We start from the raw sequence: 24,609 nt of genomic DNA, 5'->3' as shown, positions 1-24,609 counted from the left end.
AAAGATACAAAGTAGATAATGGAACGGACCTGGGATTGAACCCACGACCTCCTGCATATGAGGCAGAAGCAGTATGACTACCAAGCCAGTCACTCAGGGAGTCAAGTATGTTTCTAAGCCAAAAACATTCCAGACCGAACCGGGAATCGAACTAGCCATCTCCGGATTGGCAATACTACGCCTTTGCTCGTAAGGCTACTGGAGACTTCAGTTTTTTTTTAAAGAACTACAAAAGATTTTTTATCTGCATTCACTTGGGTAAGCGATGCCATATATGGAATGGAATACATCAACATTAGACCTCTTCATCCCAAGTAACATTTTAAGTTTTATAATGCTCTGTTTTATAACAACCTCTCAACGGAAGCTCTTGGTGTGTTTACAAGTCTTGTGAATATTGCGATCTGTTTTGTTCACGTTTTGAACGGTGCCCCCGGATCAGAGAAACGACTGGTATGACGGCGAATGTGAGCAGTTAGTTGAGGAGAAGAATGCAGCATGGGCGAGATTGCTGCAACACCGCACGAGGGCTGAGGAACAACAAAGCCCCTGGGGTTGACCAACTACCAGGAGAGCTATTTAAACACGGTGGCGAGGCACTGGATAGAGCGCTGCACTGGGTCATTACCAAGATTTGGGAGGAGGAAGTTTTGCCGCAGGAGTGGATGGAAGGTGCCGTGTGTCCCATCTAAAAAAAGGGCGATAAGCTGGATTGTAGCAACTACCGCGCAATCACATTGCTGAACGCCGCCTACAAGGTACTCTCCCAAATTTTATGCCGTCGGCTAGCACCAATTGCAAGGGAGTTCGTGGGGCAGTGCCAGGCGGGTTTTATAAGCGAACGCTCAACCACGGACCAGGTGTTCGCCATTCGCCAAGTACTGCAGAAATGCCGCGAATACAACGTGCCCACACATCATCTATTCGTCGACTTCAAAGCCGCATATGATACAATCGATCGGGACCAGCTATGGCAACTAATGCACGAACCCGGATTTCCGGATAAACTGACACGGTTGATCAAAGCGACGATGGATCGGGTGATGTGCGTAGTTCGAGTTTCAGTGGCATTCTCGAGTCCCTTCGAAGCCCGCAGAGAGTTACGGCAAGGTGATGGTCTTTCGTGTCTGCTATTCAACATCGCTTTGGAAGGGATAATACGAAGAGCAGGGATTAACACGAGTGGTACAATTTTCAATAAGTCCGTCCAGCTATTTGGCTTCGCCGACGACATAGATATTATGGCACGTAACTTTGAGATGATGGAGGAAGCCTACATCAGACTGAAGAGGGAAGCTAAGCGGATCGGACTAGTCATCAACACGTCGAAGACAAAGTACATGATAGGAAGAGGTTCAAGAGACGACAATATGAGCCACCCACCGCGAGTTTGCATCGGTGGTGACGAAATCGAGGTGGTAGAAGAATTTGTGTACTTGGGCTCACTGGTGACTGCCGAAAATGATACCAGCAGAGAAATTCGGAGACGCATAGTGGCTGGAAATCGTACGTACTTTGGACTCCGCAAGACGCTTCGATCGAATAGAGTTCGCCGCCGTACCAAACTGACAATCTACAAAACGCTCATTAGACCGGTAGTCCTCTACGGACACGAGACCTGGACGATGCTCGTGGAGGACCAACGCGCACTAGGAGTTTTCGAAAGGAAAGTGTTGCGTACCATCTATGGTGGGGTGCAGATGGCGGACGGAGGATGGATGGAGGAGGCGAATGAACCACGAGTTGCATCAGTTGTTGGGAGAACCATCCATCGTTCACACCGCGAAAATCGGACGACTGCGGTGGGTCGGGCACGTAGCCAGAATGTCGGACAGTAACCCGGTGAAAATGGTTCTCGACAACGATCCGACGGGCACAAGAAGGCGAGGTGCGCAGCGGGCAAGGTGGATCGGTCAGGTGGAAGATGACTTGCGGACCCTCTGTAGACTGCGTGGTTGGCGACGTGTAGCCATGGACTGAGCCGAATGGAGAAGACTCTTATACCGCACAGGCCACTTCGGCCTTAGTCTGAATAAATAATAATAATAGAAAAAGGAAACTTGATCTGAAAGCTCTTATGCTTGGAGGACTAGAAATTCAGCTTAGTAAACAGGTCAAATACCTGGGAGTCATTCTGGATTCTAAACTAAATTGGAATGCTCATATTGAGTGTGCGATCGGAAAGGCAACTAGTACCTTCTGGATTCTAAAACATTTGGAAGAAAATTGGAAAAATGATAAAGTGGATTTATACTTCCATTATTCGTCCAAAACTGACATATGCTGCTCTTGTATGGTGGCCAAAAACAAAAGAGGCTACTGCACAGAAGAAGCTGACAAAACTGCAAAGGTTAGTGTCCATTGCTATAACGGGAGCGATGCGTAGCACTGCTTCAAAATCGTTAGATGCAATTCTTAATCTGCTACCATTGTTAAATACGTGCAGTTAGAAGCGGAAAAGAATATGCAAAAACTTAAACGATTGAAGTTATTCAAGTCAGGCGATTTAGTGGGTCACTTGAGTATCTAACAAAATTTTCAATGTGGGCTAGTGATGAATTTGAGTGGAGACTGGATGAAACCTGTGGAGAACTATGGCATTTCTTATAACATTCGTGAGCCATCACGTATGGACTGGGAAGTCGGAGGTCCCACTGTTCGGGACGGTTCCATAAAATTCTACACAGATGGCTCAAAAATAGGATCAAAACGGGAGCAGGAATCTTCGGCCCTGGGATATCGATCTCAGTGGCAATGGGAAACTATCCAACGGTGTTCCAAGCGGAGATTTTTGCTATAATGAAATGTGCTAATATCTGTGTAGAGAGGATATAGTCAAGCGGCACTCAAAGCATTAAGTAGCTTTAAATGTACATCAAAACTTGTCTGGGACTGCATTCTTTCATTGCGAAAAATGTGCCAAGAGAACTCCGTAAATCTGTACTGGGTTCCAGGACATTGTGGCATTGAAGGTAATGAAAAGGCAGACGAGCTTGCAAAACGAGGTTCAAACACACAGTTTATTGGCCTTTCTGCGGTATATCATGTTGTACTATAAAAATGGAATTGAAATCCTGGGAAGCACAAAGGTTGATGACCAACTGGTTGGTTGCCGAAAAGTGTGCTCAATCAAAGAGTTTTATAATTCCCAATGTTAAAGTAATCGAAAAGCTCTTGGAGCTCAGCAAGAGAGCTCTTTGCACCTTCACTGGCCTAATAACCGGACACTGCCCGAGCAGACATCACTTGAAAAATATTGGCCAGATTCAGAATGATATCTGTCGTTTCTGTAACATGGAACGTGAAACCTCGGAACATCTGCTTTGCAGTTGTGATGCAGTGTACAAGGGTAGATCTAAATTTCTAAATAGTGGCTTTATGCAACCAGGAGATATTAGGACTGCAAATCCTGGAAAGGTAGTGGGCTTTATTAACTCAATTATACCGGACTGGGAAAAGACACGTCTTAGGTTGTTTACTTGACAAATGGTGATCACAATGCAAATACATAGTTAAGAGTAATCAGGGGCGTTTTGGGACCTCTTCCCCTAAAGTTTTTGCCTGATATCGCTTGCTGCCACTACACTCGAGAGAATCAAACTAGAGTGGAGAGATAGAAACAATTGGGTGGATTTTGCTGAGCTGAAATCCGATAAGACATCATCAATGAAATAAAAGTCTAAAAATAAGTCTAAATAAAGATATCTAATCTGGGTCACCTTGGATGGGCATCTTTTACGTTGGCTCTTAGTTGTGTTTTGCTTAGGGCCCATGAGTGAAGCGGTGTTACGAATATTTAATTATGTAGCTTTTATGAATCCAAGGAACTTGATATTCGCCAAGTGAGTCAGAACTGCTACCGCAACAAAGCTATTTTCTGTCCTTTAGAATAGAGGAATAAAACATTAATTTAGTTTGATTGTAAGTTCAAATAAATCCGTGTAAATAATTGAGAATCTCTGACATACACAATACGTTTAGTCTCGCAAATGAATTCAGAGAGGGTAAACGCCGCTCTCTCTCACTCTACCCCAACAACCACTAGAAAAACATTCGCACGACTTAATTGAAACCATTCAATTACTCGGAAATTATTCAATTACTCTATACGGGTCTCCAGTTCAGTCGAAAAAAATTTGCACTCATCTTCGCCGCACATTGCGCTAGAGGCAAATCGTCCTCAGTGTCGATCGGTTGGCCGGCGCGGCGCGGCGGCGGTCATCGGACGATGTTGATGAAGAAACCAAAGATATCCCCACACAAACGAATCCAAGTTATTTGGACGATTGCGCGCCTTCGATGATCGTCATCGCCGCCGATCGCCGATCAACATCAGTAGCACGCTTGCAAACGCCATACACAGCCGATAGAGCCAGAAGAAGATTACCATACGCGTCTCATACGTTCGTCACCTTGCGGTTGTTTGTGTTACCGAAATCAAATTCGCGCGCAACAAGGTTACGCCTCGTGTGCCAATATGAAGATCCATCGAAGCTTTGTTCTAAAACTTTTGCTGATTGCTGTCACGATTATCAGTGTTGTTGGATTCCAAGAGAAAGATACGAGTACGTTACATCCTAAGTTGAACGAGCTTGACTCAATAGATGAGTTTGATGAAGTGATCGGATCCGTGAAGATTGGCCCTAGTGGTTTTGATCATCAGCTGAATACGTCAGAGTACCATATGGTTCTGTTCTACGCCCCATGGTGTGTGACGAATTGTGCCGATTACACTGTGTTACAAATGTGAAGTATATTTAAGCACATGTGCTATGATTTATTGTAGGTAATTTAGCTATTCGCGTGCACATTGGAAACAAATTGTAAGATTGATTGATGACACCTTTCTAGAGAACCGAACATAATATGAAGTGTGATTTTAAATTGAATAAGTAATCACAATGACGAGTTCAATAGTTTTCCAACATTCTAGATGAACTTACGGAAACTCAAAAACGATATGTGAATGATACGGCTTCGGCTGCATACGTTTCATCATAAACAGCAATTAAATTGATTGCCATGCTGATAAATTTGTGATTCAGAAGTCGCAGAAGATTTGATCAAAGCAGAACGCAACTAATGATCTGTACTGACGATCAATACCGACAGTATTGATCGTCAGTAGCCTATGAAGGTATTTATCCATATACATTATATGTAGTCATGGTTCTAAGATCTCTCTAAGATTTAATGGGCAGATCATACAATAGCCAAATCTCTTATTTTTAAAATGAAAAAGAATATTTGTTATGCCTTGCCAGAGCCATAAATAGTGGTTCCGATCTGTATTGATAAACACTTGGAAAATTTGAACTGGATGTTGTATAAAGAAACTACTGTTCCTGGGGCCTTTTTGAATGATTTAGTCCTCGTTTTTCAACGTTTCCATCAATTTCATTTGGTCAATAATGCAAACGATATTTATTTGCTTACGATATTTATTTAGATTGCGTTATTTATTTTACCGAATACTCGTACGCAGGTGATGTCGTAGTGTGGTATCAGTATGTCTACTCGAGAGTTGAATCCCGCTGCGCGCTTTGAGGGAAACACATGAAGCATCATGCGTTAAATCACTTAAATTGAGCTTATCGAGATTTTGTAGCATTTGGCTGATTCACCTCTGTTTCTCGTAGTCGTGCTTCGTTAAGGTATATTTCATGATGTGGTACTTACATAACACATTGTGTGAAATATCTTACAACGAGTGCTTACAGTGCTGGATCTACTACTTGTCACACCAGAAACTAAAAAAAAATGAATTGTCAGGCATGGAAAACTTTTCAATTGATAAATGTGAAAATGCTAAAAGAACAATCACTGGCGGCGCCGGAATTCTGGAAACGATGGGGCACCATCAATTTTGGCGTAGTTGGTTCAATTATAATTTGGCGTTTGCAGTAATAACTACAATTTGAGGGATCATTTTATAGTCTATAAACTGGGGCCTCTTTAGCCTAGCGCTAAGATGCGCGGCTATAAAGCAAGACCATGCTGAGGGTGGCTGGGTTCGATTCCCGGTGCGGTCTAGGCATTTTTCGGTTTGCAAATTGTCTCGACTTCTCAGGGCATAAACATATCATCGTGTTGGCCTCATGTGTTCCAATAGTTGCGATATTTTTAAATCTTTGTTCCAATAGCGAATCCCATTGTTTTCTTACGGGACTCGCAACTATAGCAACACTACCGCAACTATTGGTGCACGTACGGAAAAATATTAAGGTGTTTTGAGGATATTTATTTAAAAGAGCTAACCAAGATGTTATGGTTCGACTCGGGTACTGACTGATTAACTAATTGATTGACAATGTGGGTTGCTACGTTTGATTTGTTAATTTTGAGTATAACATACTACCACAACTATAAGAACACCCACGACTAAGGGAACTTTTACCCTATACGAATGCAAAACTTGGTAACTTGAGTTAGAAACTTTGCGGATAATAACTAAATGAACACTAAGCAGCGAGGCGGCAATGTTCCCAGTGGGGGATGTAATGCCAATAAGAAGAAGAAGAAGAATTTGTTGAGTAATTTATTAGAAAGGTCTCTAGGAGTTTTTTGTAATATTAAGAGACACTTTAGAGGGCTTTACAGCAAGCAATTCCAGCCGCGTTTTACTACTGTCTACAATTCTTTGGATGATCTCAGCAATTACTTGGGAATTAACTACTGACATGTTTCGTAAATACCTTAACCTATTTAGGCCCCCCGGGTCATATATGACCCCAACAGAAAAATGAATGTATAAAATCGCACGATGGATAAAAGTGAACACAGTCTTCAGCAAAATTGCTTGAAATTAACTCCCCTATTAGGGAAAAATATCAGGCATGGGCGATCAAGGCCCTACGACAACTTAGAACGTCATGAACACGGTGAAGTTACGAAAGAGAAAATTTTAGGTGTTAGATTTTTATTCAAACGTATCCGTAGAGTTACTGTACAATACACTATTTTTTAACTTCCTTGGACGTCCTAGGCCAACCAAACATTCCTTGAGTTCAGGACTTGAGATCTACATCTGCTTAGAAGCTTTTTTCGGTACTCAAAGCTTCGATATGCATTCAATTATATCCATTACACCTCCCGGGAGGTCAACGGATATTGTAAGATAGTTTTGAGATATTCTGAGCAATTCAAACTGTCCTTGAGTTTGGGACTTCAGATCTACAGCTGCTTAGAAGCTCTTTTCGGTACTCAAAACTTCAATTTGAATTCCATTTTATCTATTATACTGCCCGGGAGGTCAACGGATGTAATAAGATAGTTTTAAGATATTCTGGTCAATCCAAAGTGTCCTTGAGTTCGGGACTTTTCGGTACTCAAAGCTTCAACGTCTGTTCAATTATATCCATTACACCTCCCGGGAGGTCTACGAATATGGTAAGACAGTTTTGAGATATTCTAAGCAATCCAAACTCTCTTTGAGTTCGGGAATTGAGATTTACAGCTGCTTAGAAGCTCGGCACTCAAAGCTTCAATATCCGTTCAATTATATCCATTACACCTCCCGAGGGGTCGACGGATATCATAAGATAGTTTTGAGATTTTCTAAGCAATCCAAATTGCCCTTGAGTTTGGGACTTGAGATCCACAGGTGCTTAGGAGCTCTCAAAGGTACTCAAAGCTTCAATATGAATTCCATTATATCCGTTATACTTCCCGGGAGGTTAACGGATATCGTAAGATAGTTTTGAGATATTCTGGACAATCCAAACTGTTTTTGAGATCGGGATTTGAGATCTACAGCTGCAAGAAAATCTTTTTTTATTACTGAAAGCTTCAACATGCATTCAATTATATCCGTTACCTCTCTTGGGTGGTCAACAGATATCGTACGATAGATATAAGATATTCTGGGCGATTCAAACTGTCCTAGAGTTCATGATTTGAGATCTACAGCTGCAAGATAATCTTTATTCAGTACTGAGAGTTTCAACATGCATTCGTTTATATCCATTACATCTCTTTGGTGGTCAACAGATATCGTAATATAGTTTAGGGATATTATGGGTAATCCAAATTGTCCTTGAGTTCGTGAGATGAGATCTACAGCAGCTTAGAAGCTCTTTTCGGTACTCTAAACTTCAATATGCATTCAATTATATCCATTACACCTTCTGGGAGGCCTACGGATATCATAAGATATTATATGAATCTTCCAAACTATCCTTGATTTCGAAACATTAAATGTACTGCTGCGAAAGTAGCTCTTGCATTTAGAAGAATCATTTGTTTGAGAAACTGCATATATCCATTTTACACAATTTCAAGAAAACAACAATAAACTGTTTTTGAACCTTTTTTGTACCGAATCTTTCGATTTCTTCTATACAAGTCAATAGTTTTTGTTAAAACTCAACACTCTAGGGCAATTTCAGTGCGAAAACTGTAAGAATTACTGGAAAGTGCGTGCACGTATGTAGTTTTTTAAGCAAACGAAAAAAAATCACACATTCCTGAACAAAATTCGGACTTCAGATCTACTGCAACTAAATGGAGTTTTTCGTCACATATATATTTTTTGTATGAATTCAACCATGAGTATAACATTTCCTGGAAGGTTAACAGACACAGTTTTGGAAATTCTCGGATATTCAAACTATCTTTGAGCATAGAATCTACGATCTTTAGCTTTCAAAGTAGCGTTTCTTGTCTCTCAATGTCACGAAATATGGTTTAACTTGTTCATCACATCTGCTGCTAAACTGCTTTTGTAAACAAGCGCTGGATTGCGTGGGTGGGATCAAATTAGCCCACCAGCGACGTGAGCAGCTCTTGTTTACAAAAGCAGTTTCACCCTTTTGAAATGATGGTGCCGATATATTGGAGCTTTGATGTCAGGATGTCTCAAAACCATCTTACTATGTCTGGTCTTTTGGAATATGTTATGGATGTAGTTGAATACATATCCATGCTTTTAGTGCCGAAAAAGCTAGCTTTATGGCTGCAGATCACAAGTTCTGAACTCAAGAACGGTTTGGATGACCCAGGGTATCCCAAAACCATCTGACCATGTCTCTTGATCTTTAGGAATATGATATGGATATGGTTGAATACATAACCTAGCTTAGAGGGACGAAAAAAGCTCGCATGGTAACTGTAGATCGTAAGATCCTGACTCAAGGACAGTTTGGATGATCTAGTACATCCCAGCTGGGGGCAGCAGGGACTTTGTCCAAGGGCTTGACGACCCCTCCCCATGGCCACTGCGAGTTAGACCGGGACCATCGTCCCTAACCCCTAATCCCAAGGCGTCAAGCGACCCGTGCCGAGGGGATGCATGGCCAGGGGGGTGAAATAATAAGCTAGGCCTTTAACGGAGCCTGTGGGGTACCTGGGCACCCTCCACAGTAATTGTCCCTTACCGCGTTATGCTGGGCTCTGGCGTGGTGGACCTCTTTCCTGAGCAACTCGTGGGACCAAAATGGAAAACCAAGTCAATTCTTCAATTAGTGGTAGTAGTGTAGGCGACAACCCCTTCGCAAGAGGTGGGTTGTTCAGGTCTCCGCCTAGGAGGCCAGAGGCAATAGTCGACAGCTCAGTGCGCAGCGCCAGCGTGGGTCACTCAACCTTCCTCTCGGCTATAAAAACGCCGGAAGGGGTTATTGACGGCCCATGGCTTGTGAAGGCGATGAACCGCAAACGCGATGGGCTTTCGGCCTTCGAGGTGGCGACGGAACAGCTGGACGCCATCATCGACTTTGCGTCATCGAAGCATAATATCAGCAAGGACCTCAAGAGGAGCTTGCAGAAACTTCGAAAGTCGATGCTAGACGCCAAGCTGGAGAGGGCGGTCGGGACGGCCAAGTGTAAACCCGTGAAATCGGTGGAGTCGAGGTCTACCCAGACTGAGGCCCAAGGATTCGCGGACTCGGGCAAGGTCGAGTCGACCGAAGGCGTGCCAGCTAAGACGGTGGTGCCAAAGTCTACCCAGACTGAGGCTCAAGTATTTGCAGGCACATCGGCGGTGACTGCTCCAACGGAGCAGACACAAAAACGGAGAGACAGTCTCCAGGGGATGAGCTCCCGAAAACGCGGAGGGTTACTACCCCGAACAAGGGTAGTGGGGCTGGGAAGCTGAACCCCGGTCAGGTACCTCCAAAACCGGGGGAGGAAGGACCTGGAAAGGTCCGTCCACTCAGGCAAGACGGTGGTAAGGGGTTACGGCAGGCTTCTCAGTTCTCAGCCGCACCAGACCAGGGAAATAGAGGGGAATGACGCCTCCTGGACCCTGGTCAAGAACAAGAGGAAACCGAAGACGTCAAGGGCCGAAAAGAAGGCCCAGGCGAATGAGGGTAGCAAGAAGTCTAGGGTAGGCGCCAATCGCTCCAGGGGCGATGCCCTAGTCATCACGGCGGACGAGGCTAAGTACTCGGATGTTTTGAAGGCGATGAGGAGTGACGTCAAGCTCGGTGAACTCGGCGCCGACGTACGTCGAATAAGACGTACCCGGATGGGCGAGATGATACTCGAGCTGAAGCGGGGCGTCTCGCAAAAGGGCGCCGCCTACAAGAAGTTGGCGCAGGAGGTCCTAGGCGAGACGGTCAAGGTGAGGGCACTCACGACGGAGGTGAATCTAAGGGTTAAAGACCTGGACGAGATCACTGAAGTCGAAGAGCTCGTCACGGCACTGCGGCGACAGTGTGAAGTGGAGACGCCCACCGCAGCCGTTCGGCTACGGAAAGGTCCGGCAGGGACGCAGGTAGCATTGGTTTGGCTATCTGCAGCGGACGCCTCCAAGGTAGTCAAGTTAAGGAGCGTCAAGGTGGGATGGTCGGTATGCCCTGTGCGCATATATGGGAACAAGCAATGGGACTGCAAAGGCCCTGACAGAAGCAATCTCTGCCGATGCTGCGGATTGAAGGGACATAAGGCACAATGCTGCACGAACCGTCCCAATTGTTTGATTTGTTCCAGCAAAGCTGTGAACAGCAAGCACCCCATGGGGGATTCGATGTGCCAGGCGTTTAAGCGTGCTGCAAAATCAAAGTGCAGGTAAAGCAGCTGGCTTGCTCGGCTTCGCCCGAGTGTTTGGTGTGCGCAGGTTTAGAGGAAACGGCGGAACACGTGTTGTTCGTGTGCTCACGTTTTCGCGCAATGCGTGACCACATGCTTGCCACATGCGGTCTGGACACTACCCCGGACAACCTAGTTTGGAGGAAGTGTAAAGACGAAGTTGGCTGGAACGCCGTTTTATCGGCTATCGCCCAAATCGTCTCGGAGCTACACAGAAGGTGGCGCGTGGACTCAAGGATGGCTAGTTCAGGCGCAAATAAGAGGTGGTCCAAGGGATCGGAGTCGGCTTCATGGGTCATACCGGTGGTCATGCTCTGTGGTCGAACTCGATCCTTTTATCGAACAAGTGGCCGCGCGAAGAACAACATGGTATCGTCGCTTTCGCGGCGTCGGTCAACCGGGCGGGTTCCGAGCCCGAGGACGGAAAGGGGTCCTCGTCAAGGCTGGGGCAGGCGTAGGCCTCGCGTCGGCAAGTCCCTCTGTGTGCTGGCGAATAGGCCCTATCGCAGAAAGGTCAATTTGGGGTGCACGCGGCATCATCATTCTTGATACCAGTCGTGCAGAGGGAAGCAGGCGCGAAGTCGACCCTGCCCACCTTCCGAGGACATAGGGCGTGGTAAGGCCACCTGGAAAGCCGGCAATGCGCTGGCACGATACCATGGTGTTCTTCTAAAAAAGCGAGTCACGATGTTCGATGCTGCAAGGACACGCAGCTAACCTCGAGGGTGCGTCATGCACTGGCCCCCCTTTGAAGCATTACTTTCTGGTTGTACCGAAGGGACGATGGGCTTGGCGGCAATGGAAACGGTTTAGCTGGTCGGGGATGCAGCCCTGCCTCCCTCATTGGAGGTGGCCCCTAACCCAGCACTTCCTGGTCATCCCAGGATGTCTGTTGAGCAGATTCCCCCTCCATTGTTTAGGAAGAAAAAAAAAGTACATCCCGAAAACATAGTTATCAACTTGTTTTATCAGTTCTCTACTATTAATCACAAAAACAAGTGGAACATATAATATTTACTAGGTCAAAATTTGGGCTTGAAAAGGTTAAACAATTCTTTAGAAAATACCTTCACGATATTTTCCAGAAGATTTTAGGAATTATTCCAGAAATTTTCAAAGAAACTCTTACGAAAATTATGTTAGGTATTCCTTCGGATACGGAAATTCCACAGACAAACAGACATAACACTCGTCACATTTCCATCGTTCACTGATTTACTGGTCAATTCAAATAATCATTAGTTGGTCAAACGATCACTCGTGGCGCGCGCATCTCACTACCGCCATCTGGTTCGTGATTTGCCCAACTAACTGAAATCAACAGATGTCGTTAGTGTTTGAACGACGATGAATTTGATGAGTAAATGTTTAATGTGTTATGTCTGTTTGTCTGTGGAAATTCCATTCCCTCGGAAATTTCTCCAGAAATTGCTCCGAAATTTCCTCCCAGAATTCTTTTCAGAAATTTTCTTGGGAATTTCCAAACAAATTTCTAATGGAACTTTTGAATAAACTTCTGAAGGAAATTCCGGCATTTTAAAAATTTTCCAAGAATTTCTTAGGAGATTCCTCCAAGAATTCTTCCTGAACTTTCTCAATAGATTTCTCCTGGAAACTCTCCGAAAGTTACTTCGGCGATAAATTCAGAAATGATTTTGGAAATTCTCAAAAAATTTCTATGAAAATTCAAAGAAGGAATTCAAATTTTGAAAATTTCTTTGGAAATTTCTTTAGCAATTTCTTTGGGAATTCATTTTGGAATTTTTTCGGAAAATAATTTAGGAATATCATCGGGATATGTTTTGGGAAATCAGACATTTTTTAGGGATTTCAGACATTCTTTTGGGAACTCCTACAGGAAAATTACGCCAGAACACCCCTTGACATTCCTCCAGGAATTCCTTCGGAAATTCTCTGGGAAGTCCTTTGTAAATTTCCCCAAAAATTCCTTTGAAACTTCCCCTAGGAAATCCTTTTAGTAAAACCATACAAAATTCCTGCAGGAGTTAGTCCGGAAACTTTGTTGGAAGAATTTTTCGGAATTTACAAAAAAAGTATTTTGGCCACAACTTCTGAGCCCATAGTCCGATCTGGCCAATTTTCAATAGGAAATGGGGCAGGATTCTGCGTCGAATACAATGCATTGTTGCGAGAAAATCGATTGAGGATAAGTGCCTAAAAAATGAGTGAGTTTTTTTGGCGGGTTTGGCGCACACACAGACATCACTTTGATTCGTCAAGCTGAGTGGATCGGTATATGGGTCTATACTATGGGTCTCCGGGCCTCCTATAAAAAGTTTGTTTTTGGAGCGAACATATAGCCTTTATGTATACTTTGTATACGAGAAAGGCAAAAATCTTATTAACTTCCCGAAGAAATGTTCGAAGGAATGCCAAATTCCGGATTAAGTTTCACAGAAATTTCAAAGGGATGTCTTACAGAATTAGTGGAGAACTTCCTTAAGAAATTCCTGAAATAATTGCTTAGACAATTTCTTGAAAAAGTTTGAAGGAATTTCTAAATCAATTTCTGTGGGAAATGCAATTTCCAAAGAAATTTATAGAGAAATTTTCGAAGGAATTCTCGTTAAGGAATTTCCGAAGGTTTCCGTAAAACAATTTCCGTAGGTATTGACGAAGTATTTTCCGTAGGAATTCCGACCAGATTTCCCAAGAAATTCCAAAGAATTTTTTGAAAGAATTCGTTAAGGAATTTTCGAGGGAATTTTGGAAGAAATTTCCGAAGAAATTCTCAAGACGCAAGCATCTTCATTGGTTTTCCTATAGAAATATTTGAAGGGATTCCATGGAAAAAATCTGGAGGATTTCTCTGGATTTCTTCTTTGAATTTTTGATCTAAATGATTTCCTGAGAATTTTCCGAAAGAATCTCTAGACCTAGAGGAAATTTTGAATGAATTCTTGAAGGGATGCCTAGAGAAATTCAAGAATGTTGGAATTTCTTTCAGGAGTTCCTGCGGAAGCTCCTTCAGGAATTCGTTCGGGAATTCCTGAAGAAAATTCCGTAGGAATTACGGGAATGGAATTTCCGATGGAATACCTGGAAGAATTTTTGAAAGTACCGCCAAAGGAATTCTTGAAGAAAATTCCGGAGGAGATTTTAAAAGAATTCTTAAAAAAATGTTTGAAGGAATTATCGAAATAACTTGAAGAATTTTTGAAGGTATTTCTCGATTCATTTGCAGATATTTTTTAACTCCGAAGCAACTCCTGAAGTAAATTCCCAAGGAATTATTGAGAATATCCGAAGTAGTGTGATTTGGCGTGTAGCAAGGTATAAAGTCTCAAGTCTCAAAGTCTCAAGTTGTGTAAAGATTTAAATCGCACCTGAGCGCCTCTAACGCAGACTGGTGGACATACAGACTCAATCTCACTAAGCGTGATGCTGCCACCTAGTGAATATTTGGAAACAATACTAGCGCTAAAAAATAAAATTCTGCAAATTTTCAGCATAATTATCAGCACACTAGCACCGCATAACGGAAGCATAACGACATAGCTCAAAATGATCAGTAAAAATTTTACACAACCTCATGCATGAAGATAAATGTCTGTTCTCTGTGGTTTCATTACTGTCCGGATTTTCAAAAGATTTTTTTGGAAGAATTCCCGATGTCCGTTCTTTCGGAAAGTCCTCCAGGAATAATGTATAAAATTATTCCAATTGTTCCTTTCAACATTCCTCCAAGGTTTCTTTTGGAAACCACCATCTCCAGAAATTTCTTTAATAAACAACATAAAATACCTTTCAAATTTTCTGAAGGAATTTCGAAAGGAATTTTCGAGGGAATTCCCAAATTCCTGAAGTGGAAAGAATTTCTGAAGGATTTTCATTTATTATGGTCAACTTCGCCTGACATCAAACCGATAGCATCCCAACGTGTCCGTATAAGTTATTAGAGCCCTTGTGAAAGCTTCACCATTCAAATAAAACGAACGCAGATGTTCTAGGGTCTCCAAATTATCCGGGAGATGAGATCAATTGATCTACCAGGTTAACTTCGCCGGACATCAAACCGATAGCATCCCAAAGTTTATCATTCAAATAAGTTCAGCGCAGATATTTTTGATCCTCCTAATTATTCGGGGATCGAGATCAGGTCCATCAGCAAAAAAAATATTTTAATTTTGCACAGCTGACTGAGACTGAGTAGCCGTTCAATAAATATGACATGTAAAGCAGCTTTCCGTCCGGTCTCAGGCACAATTGACCTGGTAGACCAATGAATTTCAAATCCAGAATACTTCGGAAGACATAGAACATGTACTATTAACTTATTTAAATTTCTAAGCATTCATAAGGGATGTTGGGAGTTCAACAATCAACATGCATTAACGTTGGCGGAATTTCTTTTGTTTTTACATGTCAAGAGTAGTTGGCAAAACTTAAGGCGGTGGGGCACTTTCAGTTCGGAAACTGAAAACAGTGTTCCACAATCGCTTTAGCGGCACGCTGGGTTGCTATCGATTTGATGCCCGGCGTAGTTGTCCTGGTAAACCAATTGAACTCAACTCCATGAAAATTTGGAGACCCTAGAACATCTGCATTGGACTTAATTGAATGATGAAGCATTCACAAGGGCTCTAGGGATTTATATGGACACGCTGGGTTGCTATCAGTTTGATGCCTATGCCTGGCGTAGTTGACCTGGTAGACCAATTGAACTTAACTCCCGAACAATTGAGAGACCCTAGAACATCGGCGTTCGACTTATTTGAATAGTAAAGTATTCACAAGGGTTCTAAGGACTTATATGGACACGCTGGGTTGCTATCGATTTGATGTCAAGCGAAATTTACCTGGTAGATTAATTGAACGCAACTCCCGGACAATTTAGAGCCCCTAGAACATCTGCGTTGGATTTATTTGAACGGTGAAGCATTTACAGCAGCTCTTGGGACTTATATGGACACGCTGGATTGCTATGGGTTAGATACATGGCGTAATCGACATGGTAGATCAATTGAACTAAACTCTCGGATAATTTAAGGCTTATATGGTCAGGTTGGATTACTGTAGGTTCATATAAAATTTTCATTTATTTAGAGGAGCCTCACCACAATCTTCCAGAGGTATTGGAAGCCTTATGATAGTTCTTGTTACATTATTTGCATAAACTCATACAATTGAATTATATTGAAGAGTCCTGTTCATACGGACAGATAAACGGATTATTATATCGTCAAATATAACCAGTTCTGTATATAATTGCCTGAAATTGCACTATTGGTCCACCTAGTTTTCAGAACCATAAAAAGGGGGAGGGTGCGGAGGGTAGGGTTTGTATGTACATAAAAGTATAACTATACCCAGGTTTTTTTTTTACACGGTTTGGTTTAAGTCGTTTAAGACCTTCAGCGTCAATCAAACAATGAGTTAACTCCGCGAAAAAATTCACAAAAAATCAAAGAAAATTCAGAGGGTATTTAAAAAGCTGTAAAAGTTTAGGTTAACCGAGAAATTGATGAATTCCAACCGTGTAAAAAAACCTGGGTGTATTCCCCTTGATTTTAATGAAAATTCTAATCGAAAACCTTTTAAAATTTAAAGTTCGTCCTGGGCAATTACGGGTTAGTTATAGAAATGTCGCACTGGCACATTGAATGGTTCCTTTTTTGAATGGTTTGTTCGGTAAGTTTTTTTCAATGAATAATTTTAGTGTCGTTAGATGCCGCACAGTTGTATAAAATTTTAATTTGGAAAGTGCTGCTGAGTCAATGCGATGCGAAATATTGTCATTGATGAAGAAAAGCATTGCAAACTCTCGACGTTCTTTGAGTGTTTGTAGTGCAATTAGCATGCAGCGAGCTTCAATCGATGAACTCAGGAATTATTATAGCAATTATAGTCAATAACTGACCATAAAATAAATATATGAAATTGGACATCTCTGCATTTGCCAATATTGAAAAGTACTCTGACGGATTAATGGGTAAAACTCGTAATTCGAGATTTGTCTATCATAAGCTTTACCTTCCTGTGTGCCCAGCTTTGCTAGAGAGTCCGCCTTTTCGTTGCCATAGGTTAGGCAATGGGATGGAGCCTTTAAATCAGCGTGGAAAAAACATGAAACAGCCAGTGGCGTGACCGAATTTTGGCAGCGACACGCCGATAAAAACTGTCGGCTGTGGCGGCGCACACCTCTAGGTACTGCAATTGTCGAATAGCCTACAAAACGGAGCATAAAAAGTTAACCTATGTAACACAGTGTAATCTATTTATCAAAACGGGTAAATAATGTGTATTTTTTCTCTTTTGAATTATTGCAGGTGTGAATATTGTTTAAAAATTCTACCGGAATGGACGGAAGCCACCCAGATGATGATGGATAGAAAATTTTCCGATCTAGTCCAGTTTGCACATGTGGACTGCATCTCCGAGGAAGAATTCTGCTCCAGGCTGGATATCACAGATTACCCGACCATACGAACCTATATGCGTGGACCTCCCAGGCGTTTCGAGTTGGTGTATCCGTACCTGTTGGAGGATACGGTGGAGTATATGAAAGATTATTTGTTAAATTCGACTGATAACAGCGACGATAGCGATGATACTTAGCCATTAATGAATGGAATGAGAATGATAATAAAGGTGAAACAAAAGTTTATTCAACCGTTGCTGACGCCGATGACAACAACTCGATAGTTTGGCGTAGAAACGCTGCAGACTCCACATTAGCGAATAAACGCAGCATCGACGACCGTCACTGAGTCTGCTTGGCGAAAATCCTGAAAAGAATCGATATATTTTCTATAATGCGCATTTTCAATCACTAACAGCAACAACAAAAAAAAAACAACGAAAGAATTTTGACAGAAAATTTCCCTTTAGTGTTGCTGATGCCGACAACAGCCACTCAATGAATTGCCGTCGAAACTCTACAGACGATGTCTATGCGAATAAATTTATCGCAGCGACTCCCCCGACGTGCGCTCGTGATTCTGCTACCGAAGGCAATTTTGGCTGTCGTCAAGCGAAAATGTTTTGCATTTTGAAGACAATTCGTCTCGGTTCAACCTTTTCTTGTATAATATGTTTGTCCTGAATAGAACCGATTTATTAACAATAATGTGCATTTCCAATCACTAACAGCAACAAATTTAAGTTCAATCGAAGTTAATTGCCCATATTCCGGGGATTAGACCACCCGACTTGGACATTAATTTACAATATTGTGAAAACTCAAATGTGAAATATGTACATTATGTGGAAGATATTGATTTGAAACATGTATTGGAGGTAACCACTTTCTCTTCGATGGGACTCGAACCCACGACCCTCAGTACGCTAGACTAGTGTTTTAACCAACTAAGCTACGAAGAACTTCCGTCGGCCTTCGCAAGCTAGCAGCTACTGAAGAGCTCGAAATTCCCAAATTGGACGCGTAGTCAAAACACTCGCAATTAATTTGTCAAGCCAACACTTTTACATGTGTATAGTACACGTTCACATTAGAGGAGCTAGCCCCCCCCCCTTAGCCCTCCTTAGCCAGCTTAAACCTTTGCAGGGTTATGTGGCGGGACCATCATCATCATGAACTGCGAGGATTCTCGAACAAAAATGACGCTCGCACGCGCGAGAAATGGGTCTTATTACAAGGGCCTCATACGCCTGTCACTGGCGAACAAAGCTCGTGTAGTCTGCATCAAAGCTTAGAACCGGTGTTAGGGCGCAATCGTTAATGCGAACATTTTTATATTCGGTTAGTTACTGCAAATAAATTCTTTTTCGAGTCCCTATAATCAAGCAGGTATCTCAAGCATACCACATCGTTATAATGCTGCATGATTGAGTGTTTAATTTTGTTAAAATATCGAAAACAAAAGTGTGCATAAATATTGCCTCGCCATAACAAAAAGGTGGTAGAGAATTAACACTGTTGTTTACAGTTTAGAACCAAATCCAGATGTCGCACATGTTGGGGTAGGGATTCAGTGCTCCGCCTTCTCCCCCTGTCTTTTTATGCTCAACGAAATTGAAGGCGCTCGGTAACTTGCGTCAATCTGATGCACGTGTTGGGAATGCATTAAGGACATAGTTGGAAGAGTACCACGATGGCAGTCAATATGGCACCGGACCTTCCACGGGTCAACCCCACACCTCCCGCACTCCTCTCCCACCAACATTCGAATTCATCGAACAGCTTCGAACAAAAGCTTAATATTCAAATTACTAACCTGTTCACAACATATTTATTCACTTCCCGTGATAATGAACATGTTTATCCAATGAGTCCTTTGTATTTCGGCTCGAATAATATTCTAAATAAGCAGTTTCGTGCCAATTTATTAGCCGTTCGCGATTTGGTGGGTTTATCACTGCACTTCACTTCTTCTCAAAGGGCACTGAAAAAATCAAATTTTTGCTCACTTCTCCGCACATGAGCAGCCCGAAATGTTCATGGAATACAAATTAAAAATCACTTTTCGAAATCAGTCACTTGTTCAAACCGAAAACTTAATATAAACTGCTATTTTTGCCCGAAAAAACGATATAAAAACTGATCGCGGAGCGAATGTCAACAACGGCACCGGCAGCAGCAAACTAGTAACTAGGGTGGCTCAAAAAATAATTTTGCTCCGCCACGCTCAGTCGAATATGATTTATAATTTGGGTGTTATCCGATGGTTTTGGCTGGTTTGTATAGAAGATTACCGTGCACAGGTCGTTTCAGGTTTGTATGACAGTTGATATGGCGAGCTTGAATTTAACATTATTCTGATTCTGGCACTCCGACATTGGGCGATGGCGAGGGGGGAGACCATATGACTGGAAGAAATATTCAAGAGCTTTAACTTCATAGACAATCCATATTGAATTGTCTCAAATAGTTGGGAGTCGATTTTAATCGAGGTTACGAATCTATAGTATGATAATTGGGCTTCTCAAAAGGCATCAGTGAAACGTGCAATTCAACAAAATATGTACCCAGATTTTGTCTGTGATATCTATCGCACCAGGGGCATATACTTCTAGTCTAGTCTAGTCTACACTGTCGCACCAGGGGCAGATGCTTCAAACAAAAAGTGTGACATGGGGGTGAGTGGGGTATAAAATGCTATTTTTGCGGTACGAAATCAATAGATCTTTCCTGCGATGCGGTTTTCGTTCAGTGAAGTCTCTGGAATGCTGCTTTCAGCTTTGCGGGTTCTCTTTTTGCCAGCGTTTGGAGGGGAGTCACTTTAGCCAGCGTAATAAAAGGTTCAGTTTCCCATACTAGTTTTCATATAAACTTGAACCGGCTTGCGCTCAACCAGTTTTTGTTCAAATCGGATAAGGAGGACACTCATGGCATGGGACGGAATCGAGTGAGCGTGGTGGTGCTGGGTCGTTTTTGAACCACCCTACTAATATTCTTTGTTTTTTTTATAAATACGACACCAATACTACTACAGTATATGACAGTTTTTATTGTACCAATACTTTCAAAGCTTGGTTTTGGTACTCAACCCACCTTCACCTTAACGGGATTGGAATTTCTTTCAAGGGTTCTCAAGGGTTCTTTCTGAAATTCATTCAGTAATACCTTCGGAATTTTATAGTGTTTGATGTTTATTTTTATTCTTTCGAAAATTCAATTGCCATTGGAAAGTATTTTATTCTCTAATTAATTTTTTGGAAGAATCCGAAGGAAATTTCGACGGATTTTTTTTTTTAGATTATTTAAGGAAAAAATCTTGAGGAGTTTTCAAATGAATTTTTGAAGATATTTCTGGAGAAATTTCCAAATGAATTTTTGAAGGCATTTTTGAAAGAGAGCCTGAATGGATTTTCAAAAATAATTCCCGTTGTAACTGCTTAAAGAGTTTTTGGAAGTATTTCTATAAGACTTCCCAAAATAATTTAAAAAGGAATTTCCAGAGGAATCCATAAAGGAATTTATGAAGGAATTACTAAAAGAATTTCAGAAGAAATGCCTACTGGAATTTCTAAAGTAATTTCTGGATTTATCCAGATATCGCTTAGAAATTCGGATACACCTTGTGAAAATCCTGCGAAAATTTCTTTTGAAATATCTATGGATAATGTTTTAGGAGTTCCTTCGGAAATTGTTTCAGAATTGTCGATAATTTGAATAACATGTTATTCAGGCCGTAGTGCGAACATAGTTTTAGCAAGTTCCTTGAATTTTTTTTCTGAAGTCCCTATAGGAATTCTTTCAAAGCTACTGTAAGCAATTTCTAGAGAATTTCTCCAAGTAATCCTTTGAAAATTCTTTGGTAACTTTAGGAAGCTACCTACGGGTACTGACAAAACTAGCTCTGTACATATCGTTGATTCGTCCAGTCGCCCTTTACGGACATGAATCATGGACGTTAAAAGATGCAGACTATCGAATTCTTGAAGTGTTTGAGCGGAAAATACTGCGCTCAATACTTGGTGGCGTGGTAGAAAATGATAAATGGCGCAGAGGAATGAATGAATCACGAGTTGTACCAAGTGTACAAAAATGCGGACATCATTTCATTTATTTAGTTTACATCTAAACATATAACACTGAATCAACAATTTAACGCCACAAAACACGATTCGAGGCCGCATCTCTCGTTCCTCCACGCTCCACACTCGCCAAGTCGTTTTGCACCTGGTCTGCCCACCTCGCTCGCTGCGCTTCACGCCGTTTCGTACCTGCCGGATCGGAGGCGAACACCATCTTTGCAGGATTGCTGTCCGGCATTATTGCAACATTCCCTGCCCATCGTACCCTTCTAGCATTAGCTACCTTCTGGATACTGGGTTCACCGTAGAGCTGGGCGAGCTCGTGATTTATTCTTCGCCGCCACACACTGTCTTTTTGCATACCACCAAAGATGCTCCTAAGCACCCGCCTCTCGAATACTCCGAGTGCTTTCAAGTCCTCCTCGAGCATTGTCCATGTGTCATGTCCGTAGAGGACTACCGGTCTAATTAACGTCTTGTACATGACACATTTGGTGCGGTGGCGAATTTTTTTTGACCGCAGTTTCTTCTGGAGCCCGTAGTAGGCCCGACTTCCACAGATGATGCGCCTTCATATTTCACGACTAACATTGTTATCAGCCGTTAGCTTAGGATCCAAAGTAGACGAATTCCTCGACCACCTCGAAGGTATCCGTCTATCGTAACACTGCTTCCCAGGCGGGCCCTGTCGCGCTCGGTTCCACCCACAAGCATGTACTTTGTTTTTGACGCATTTACCACCAGTTCAACTTTTGTTGCTCCACGTTTCAGGCGGGTGTACAGTTCTGCCACCTTTGCAAATGTTCGGCTGACAATGTCCATGTCATCCGCGAAACAAATAAATTGACTGAATCTGTTGGAAATCGTACCTCGGCTGTTACACCCGGCTCTCCGCATGACACCTTCTAGCGCAATGTTGAACAACATGCACGAAAGTCCATCACCTTGTCTTAGTCCCCAGCGCGATTCGAACGAACTGGAGTGTTCGACCGAAATCTTCACACAGTTTTGTACACCATCCGCCGTTGCTTTGATCAGTCTGGTAAGTTTCCCAGGGAAGCTGTTCTCGTCCATAATTTTCCATAGCTCTACGCGGTCTATACTGTCGTATGCCGTCTTGAAATCAAATGCAGACATAGGCAGACTGATAAAATTCGGCAGATTACAGTGGGCTGGATTTTTTCAGCCATTGATTTTTTCGTGCACGCCGGTTCACGCCGCGATTAAAGTCAACGACGAGCCGCCGTTACGCAGCCGCCGAGGCAAAAGTGACCTCCACGCCGCCTACAATGTGACTGTAATAGTATCATTTTTTTACGGGCGTCCCACCAACGTAGAAGAAGAAACACATTAATGTGGGCGTCCCACCACTCAAAAATATGATCATTCCAATCCACAATAACACTGTTTTTCTTGCGGGTGTCCCACCAACGCAGAAGAAGATATTTTCCGATCCAAAATAACATCATGCTTCTTGCGGGCGTCCTACCAACGCAGTGGAAGAATCTATTTAGTGCGGGCGTCCCACTACTAACTTACTTACTTATGGATCCTGTACACCTCCGGTGGTGCAAAGAGCCGACTTGAAAGATCTCCATCCTGAGCGTTACCCGGCTATCGCTTTAACCTGTTCCCAGGTTAGATTTCGGTCGACTTCTTTCATTTCTTTATTGAGGCTTCGCCGCCATGAGCCTCTGGGTCTGCCTCTGCTGCGATGTCCCGCTGGGTTCCAGCCTAATGCTTGTTTACAGATTTCGTTTCCGCCCCTACGTAGAGTGTGGTCGACCCAGCCCCACTTCCGATTCCGAATTTCTGTTGCTATCGGCCTCTGGTGACAACGACGATGGAGCTCGTTGTTTGAGATCCAGTTGTGAGGCCACTAGGCCTGAATTATATACCGCAAGGATCTGTTAATGTACACCTGCAGCCGTTGAGTGTTCTCCACTGATACACACCATGTTTCGCTAGCGTAGACCAGCACAGATTTCACGTTAGAGTTGAAAATTTGTATTTTGGTGCGTTCACTTATCTGCCTGTTTTTCCAGATATTTCTTAAACTCGCAAAGGCAGCCCTTGCTTTCTTGATCCGTGCGCCTATGTCGATCTTGGTACCGCCGTCTGACGCCATTTGGCTACCAAGATATTGGAAGGTTTCAACATTCTCCACTGGTTGACCGGCTACTGTGAAACTGGAAAGAGTCACCGTGTTTACATCCAACGATTTGGTCTTGTTGACGTTGATGACAAAACCTGCTGAAGAGGAGCGCTCGGCAAGGTCGTTGAGCCTACTCTGCATATCAGAGTTACGTTGCGCGAGGAGTGCCAATTCGAAGTCGTTTAGGTGCTCCATGGTTATAGGTTGCCATAACAGCCCGCGGTTTGGCTCACGGTCAATCGCATCTACCAGAACAGGAACAGTAACTGTGATAGAATACATTGCCTCACACCAACTACGACCCGGATACGGTCGGACGACAGGACCCCATTGTGCAGCACTCTACACGAAAAGGCCTCGTACTGTACTTCGACGATGCAGATGATTTTTTTCAGGAACTCCCTTGCGTCTCAGGGCGCCCCACATATTCTCGTGATTGAGACGGTCGAAAACTTTTTCGTAGTCAATGAATACCAAGTAAAGGGACTCTTGAAATTCTTTGACCTGCTCCAGAATGATGCGGAGCGTGACAATATGGTCCACACAGGATCTTCCGGCACGGAGTCCGGCCTGCTGCCGCCGGAGAGTCGCATCGATCTTCTCCTGAATCCGGGCTAGGATAATTTTGCTTAGAACTTTGAGAACGGTAATAATGCCTCGCCAGTTATCGCATACAGTCAGGTCACCCTTTTTGGGCACCTTCACTAAGATACCTTGCATCCAGTCGACCGGGAAAGTTGCTGTGTCCCAGATATTACGAAATAAACGATGCAGTAGTTGAGCGGATTTCATGGGGTCAGCTATGAGCATCTCGGCTGATATGCGATCGACCCCTGGGGCTTTATTCGATTTCATGCTTTGGATGGCTGTTTGAATCTCTAGCAGTGATGGAGCTTCGGTATTGACGCGTGTTATACGTCGGATCCTAGGCAGATCATGCCGAGGTGGTGATGGCCTGGCTGGCACTT

General features: G+C 42.9%; 1 protein-coding gene across 2 annotated transcripts; it reads left to right on the top strand.

Annotated features, from left to right (window-relative positions):
• The first annotated feature begins 4,031 nt into the window (after positions 1–4,031).
• On the top strand, positions 4,032–17,653 carry LOC134209491 (protein disulfide-isomerase A4-like). Of its 2 annotated transcripts, none has more exons than XM_062685476.1 (2): positions 4,032–4,565; positions 17,316–17,653. In XM_062685476.1, the coding sequence occupies exons 1-2, from the start codon at positions 4,300–4,302 to the stop codon at positions 17,602–17,604; spliced, it is 555 nt and encodes a 184-aa protein (XP_062541460.1). In that variant the 5' UTR covers positions 4,032–4,299; the 3' UTR covers positions 17,605–17,653. The 2 variants fall into 2 exon arrangements, with proteins under 2 accessions (XP_062541460.1, XP_062541466.1); XM_062685482.1 differs by having other exon boundaries at positions 4,040–4,707.
• Positions 17,654–24,609: the final 6,956 nt, after the last annotated feature.

The sequence above is a fragment of the Armigeres subalbatus genome, chromosome 1 (genome assembly GCF_024139115.2).
Source record: "Armigeres subalbatus isolate Guangzhou_Male chromosome 1, GZ_Asu_2, whole genome shotgun sequence".
Classification (NCBI taxonomy): Eukaryota; Metazoa; Arthropoda; class Insecta; order Diptera; family Culicidae; genus Armigeres; species Armigeres subalbatus.
Note: the sequence above shows the minus strand (reverse complement) of the source record. Positions and strands in the feature narration are given on the sequence as shown.

What these genes read in the sequence shown, in the direction of transcription:
- LOC134209491 (XM_062685476.1), top strand. Translation starts at nt 4,300, where the DNA reads ATGATCGTCATCGCCGCCGATCGCCGATCAACATCAGTAGCACGCTTG. An exon ending in ATTCCAAGAGAAAGATACGA is followed by an intron (nt 4,566 to 17,315) that starts GTACGTTACATC and finishes GAATTATTGCAG; the next exon opens with GTGTGAATATTGTTTAAAAA.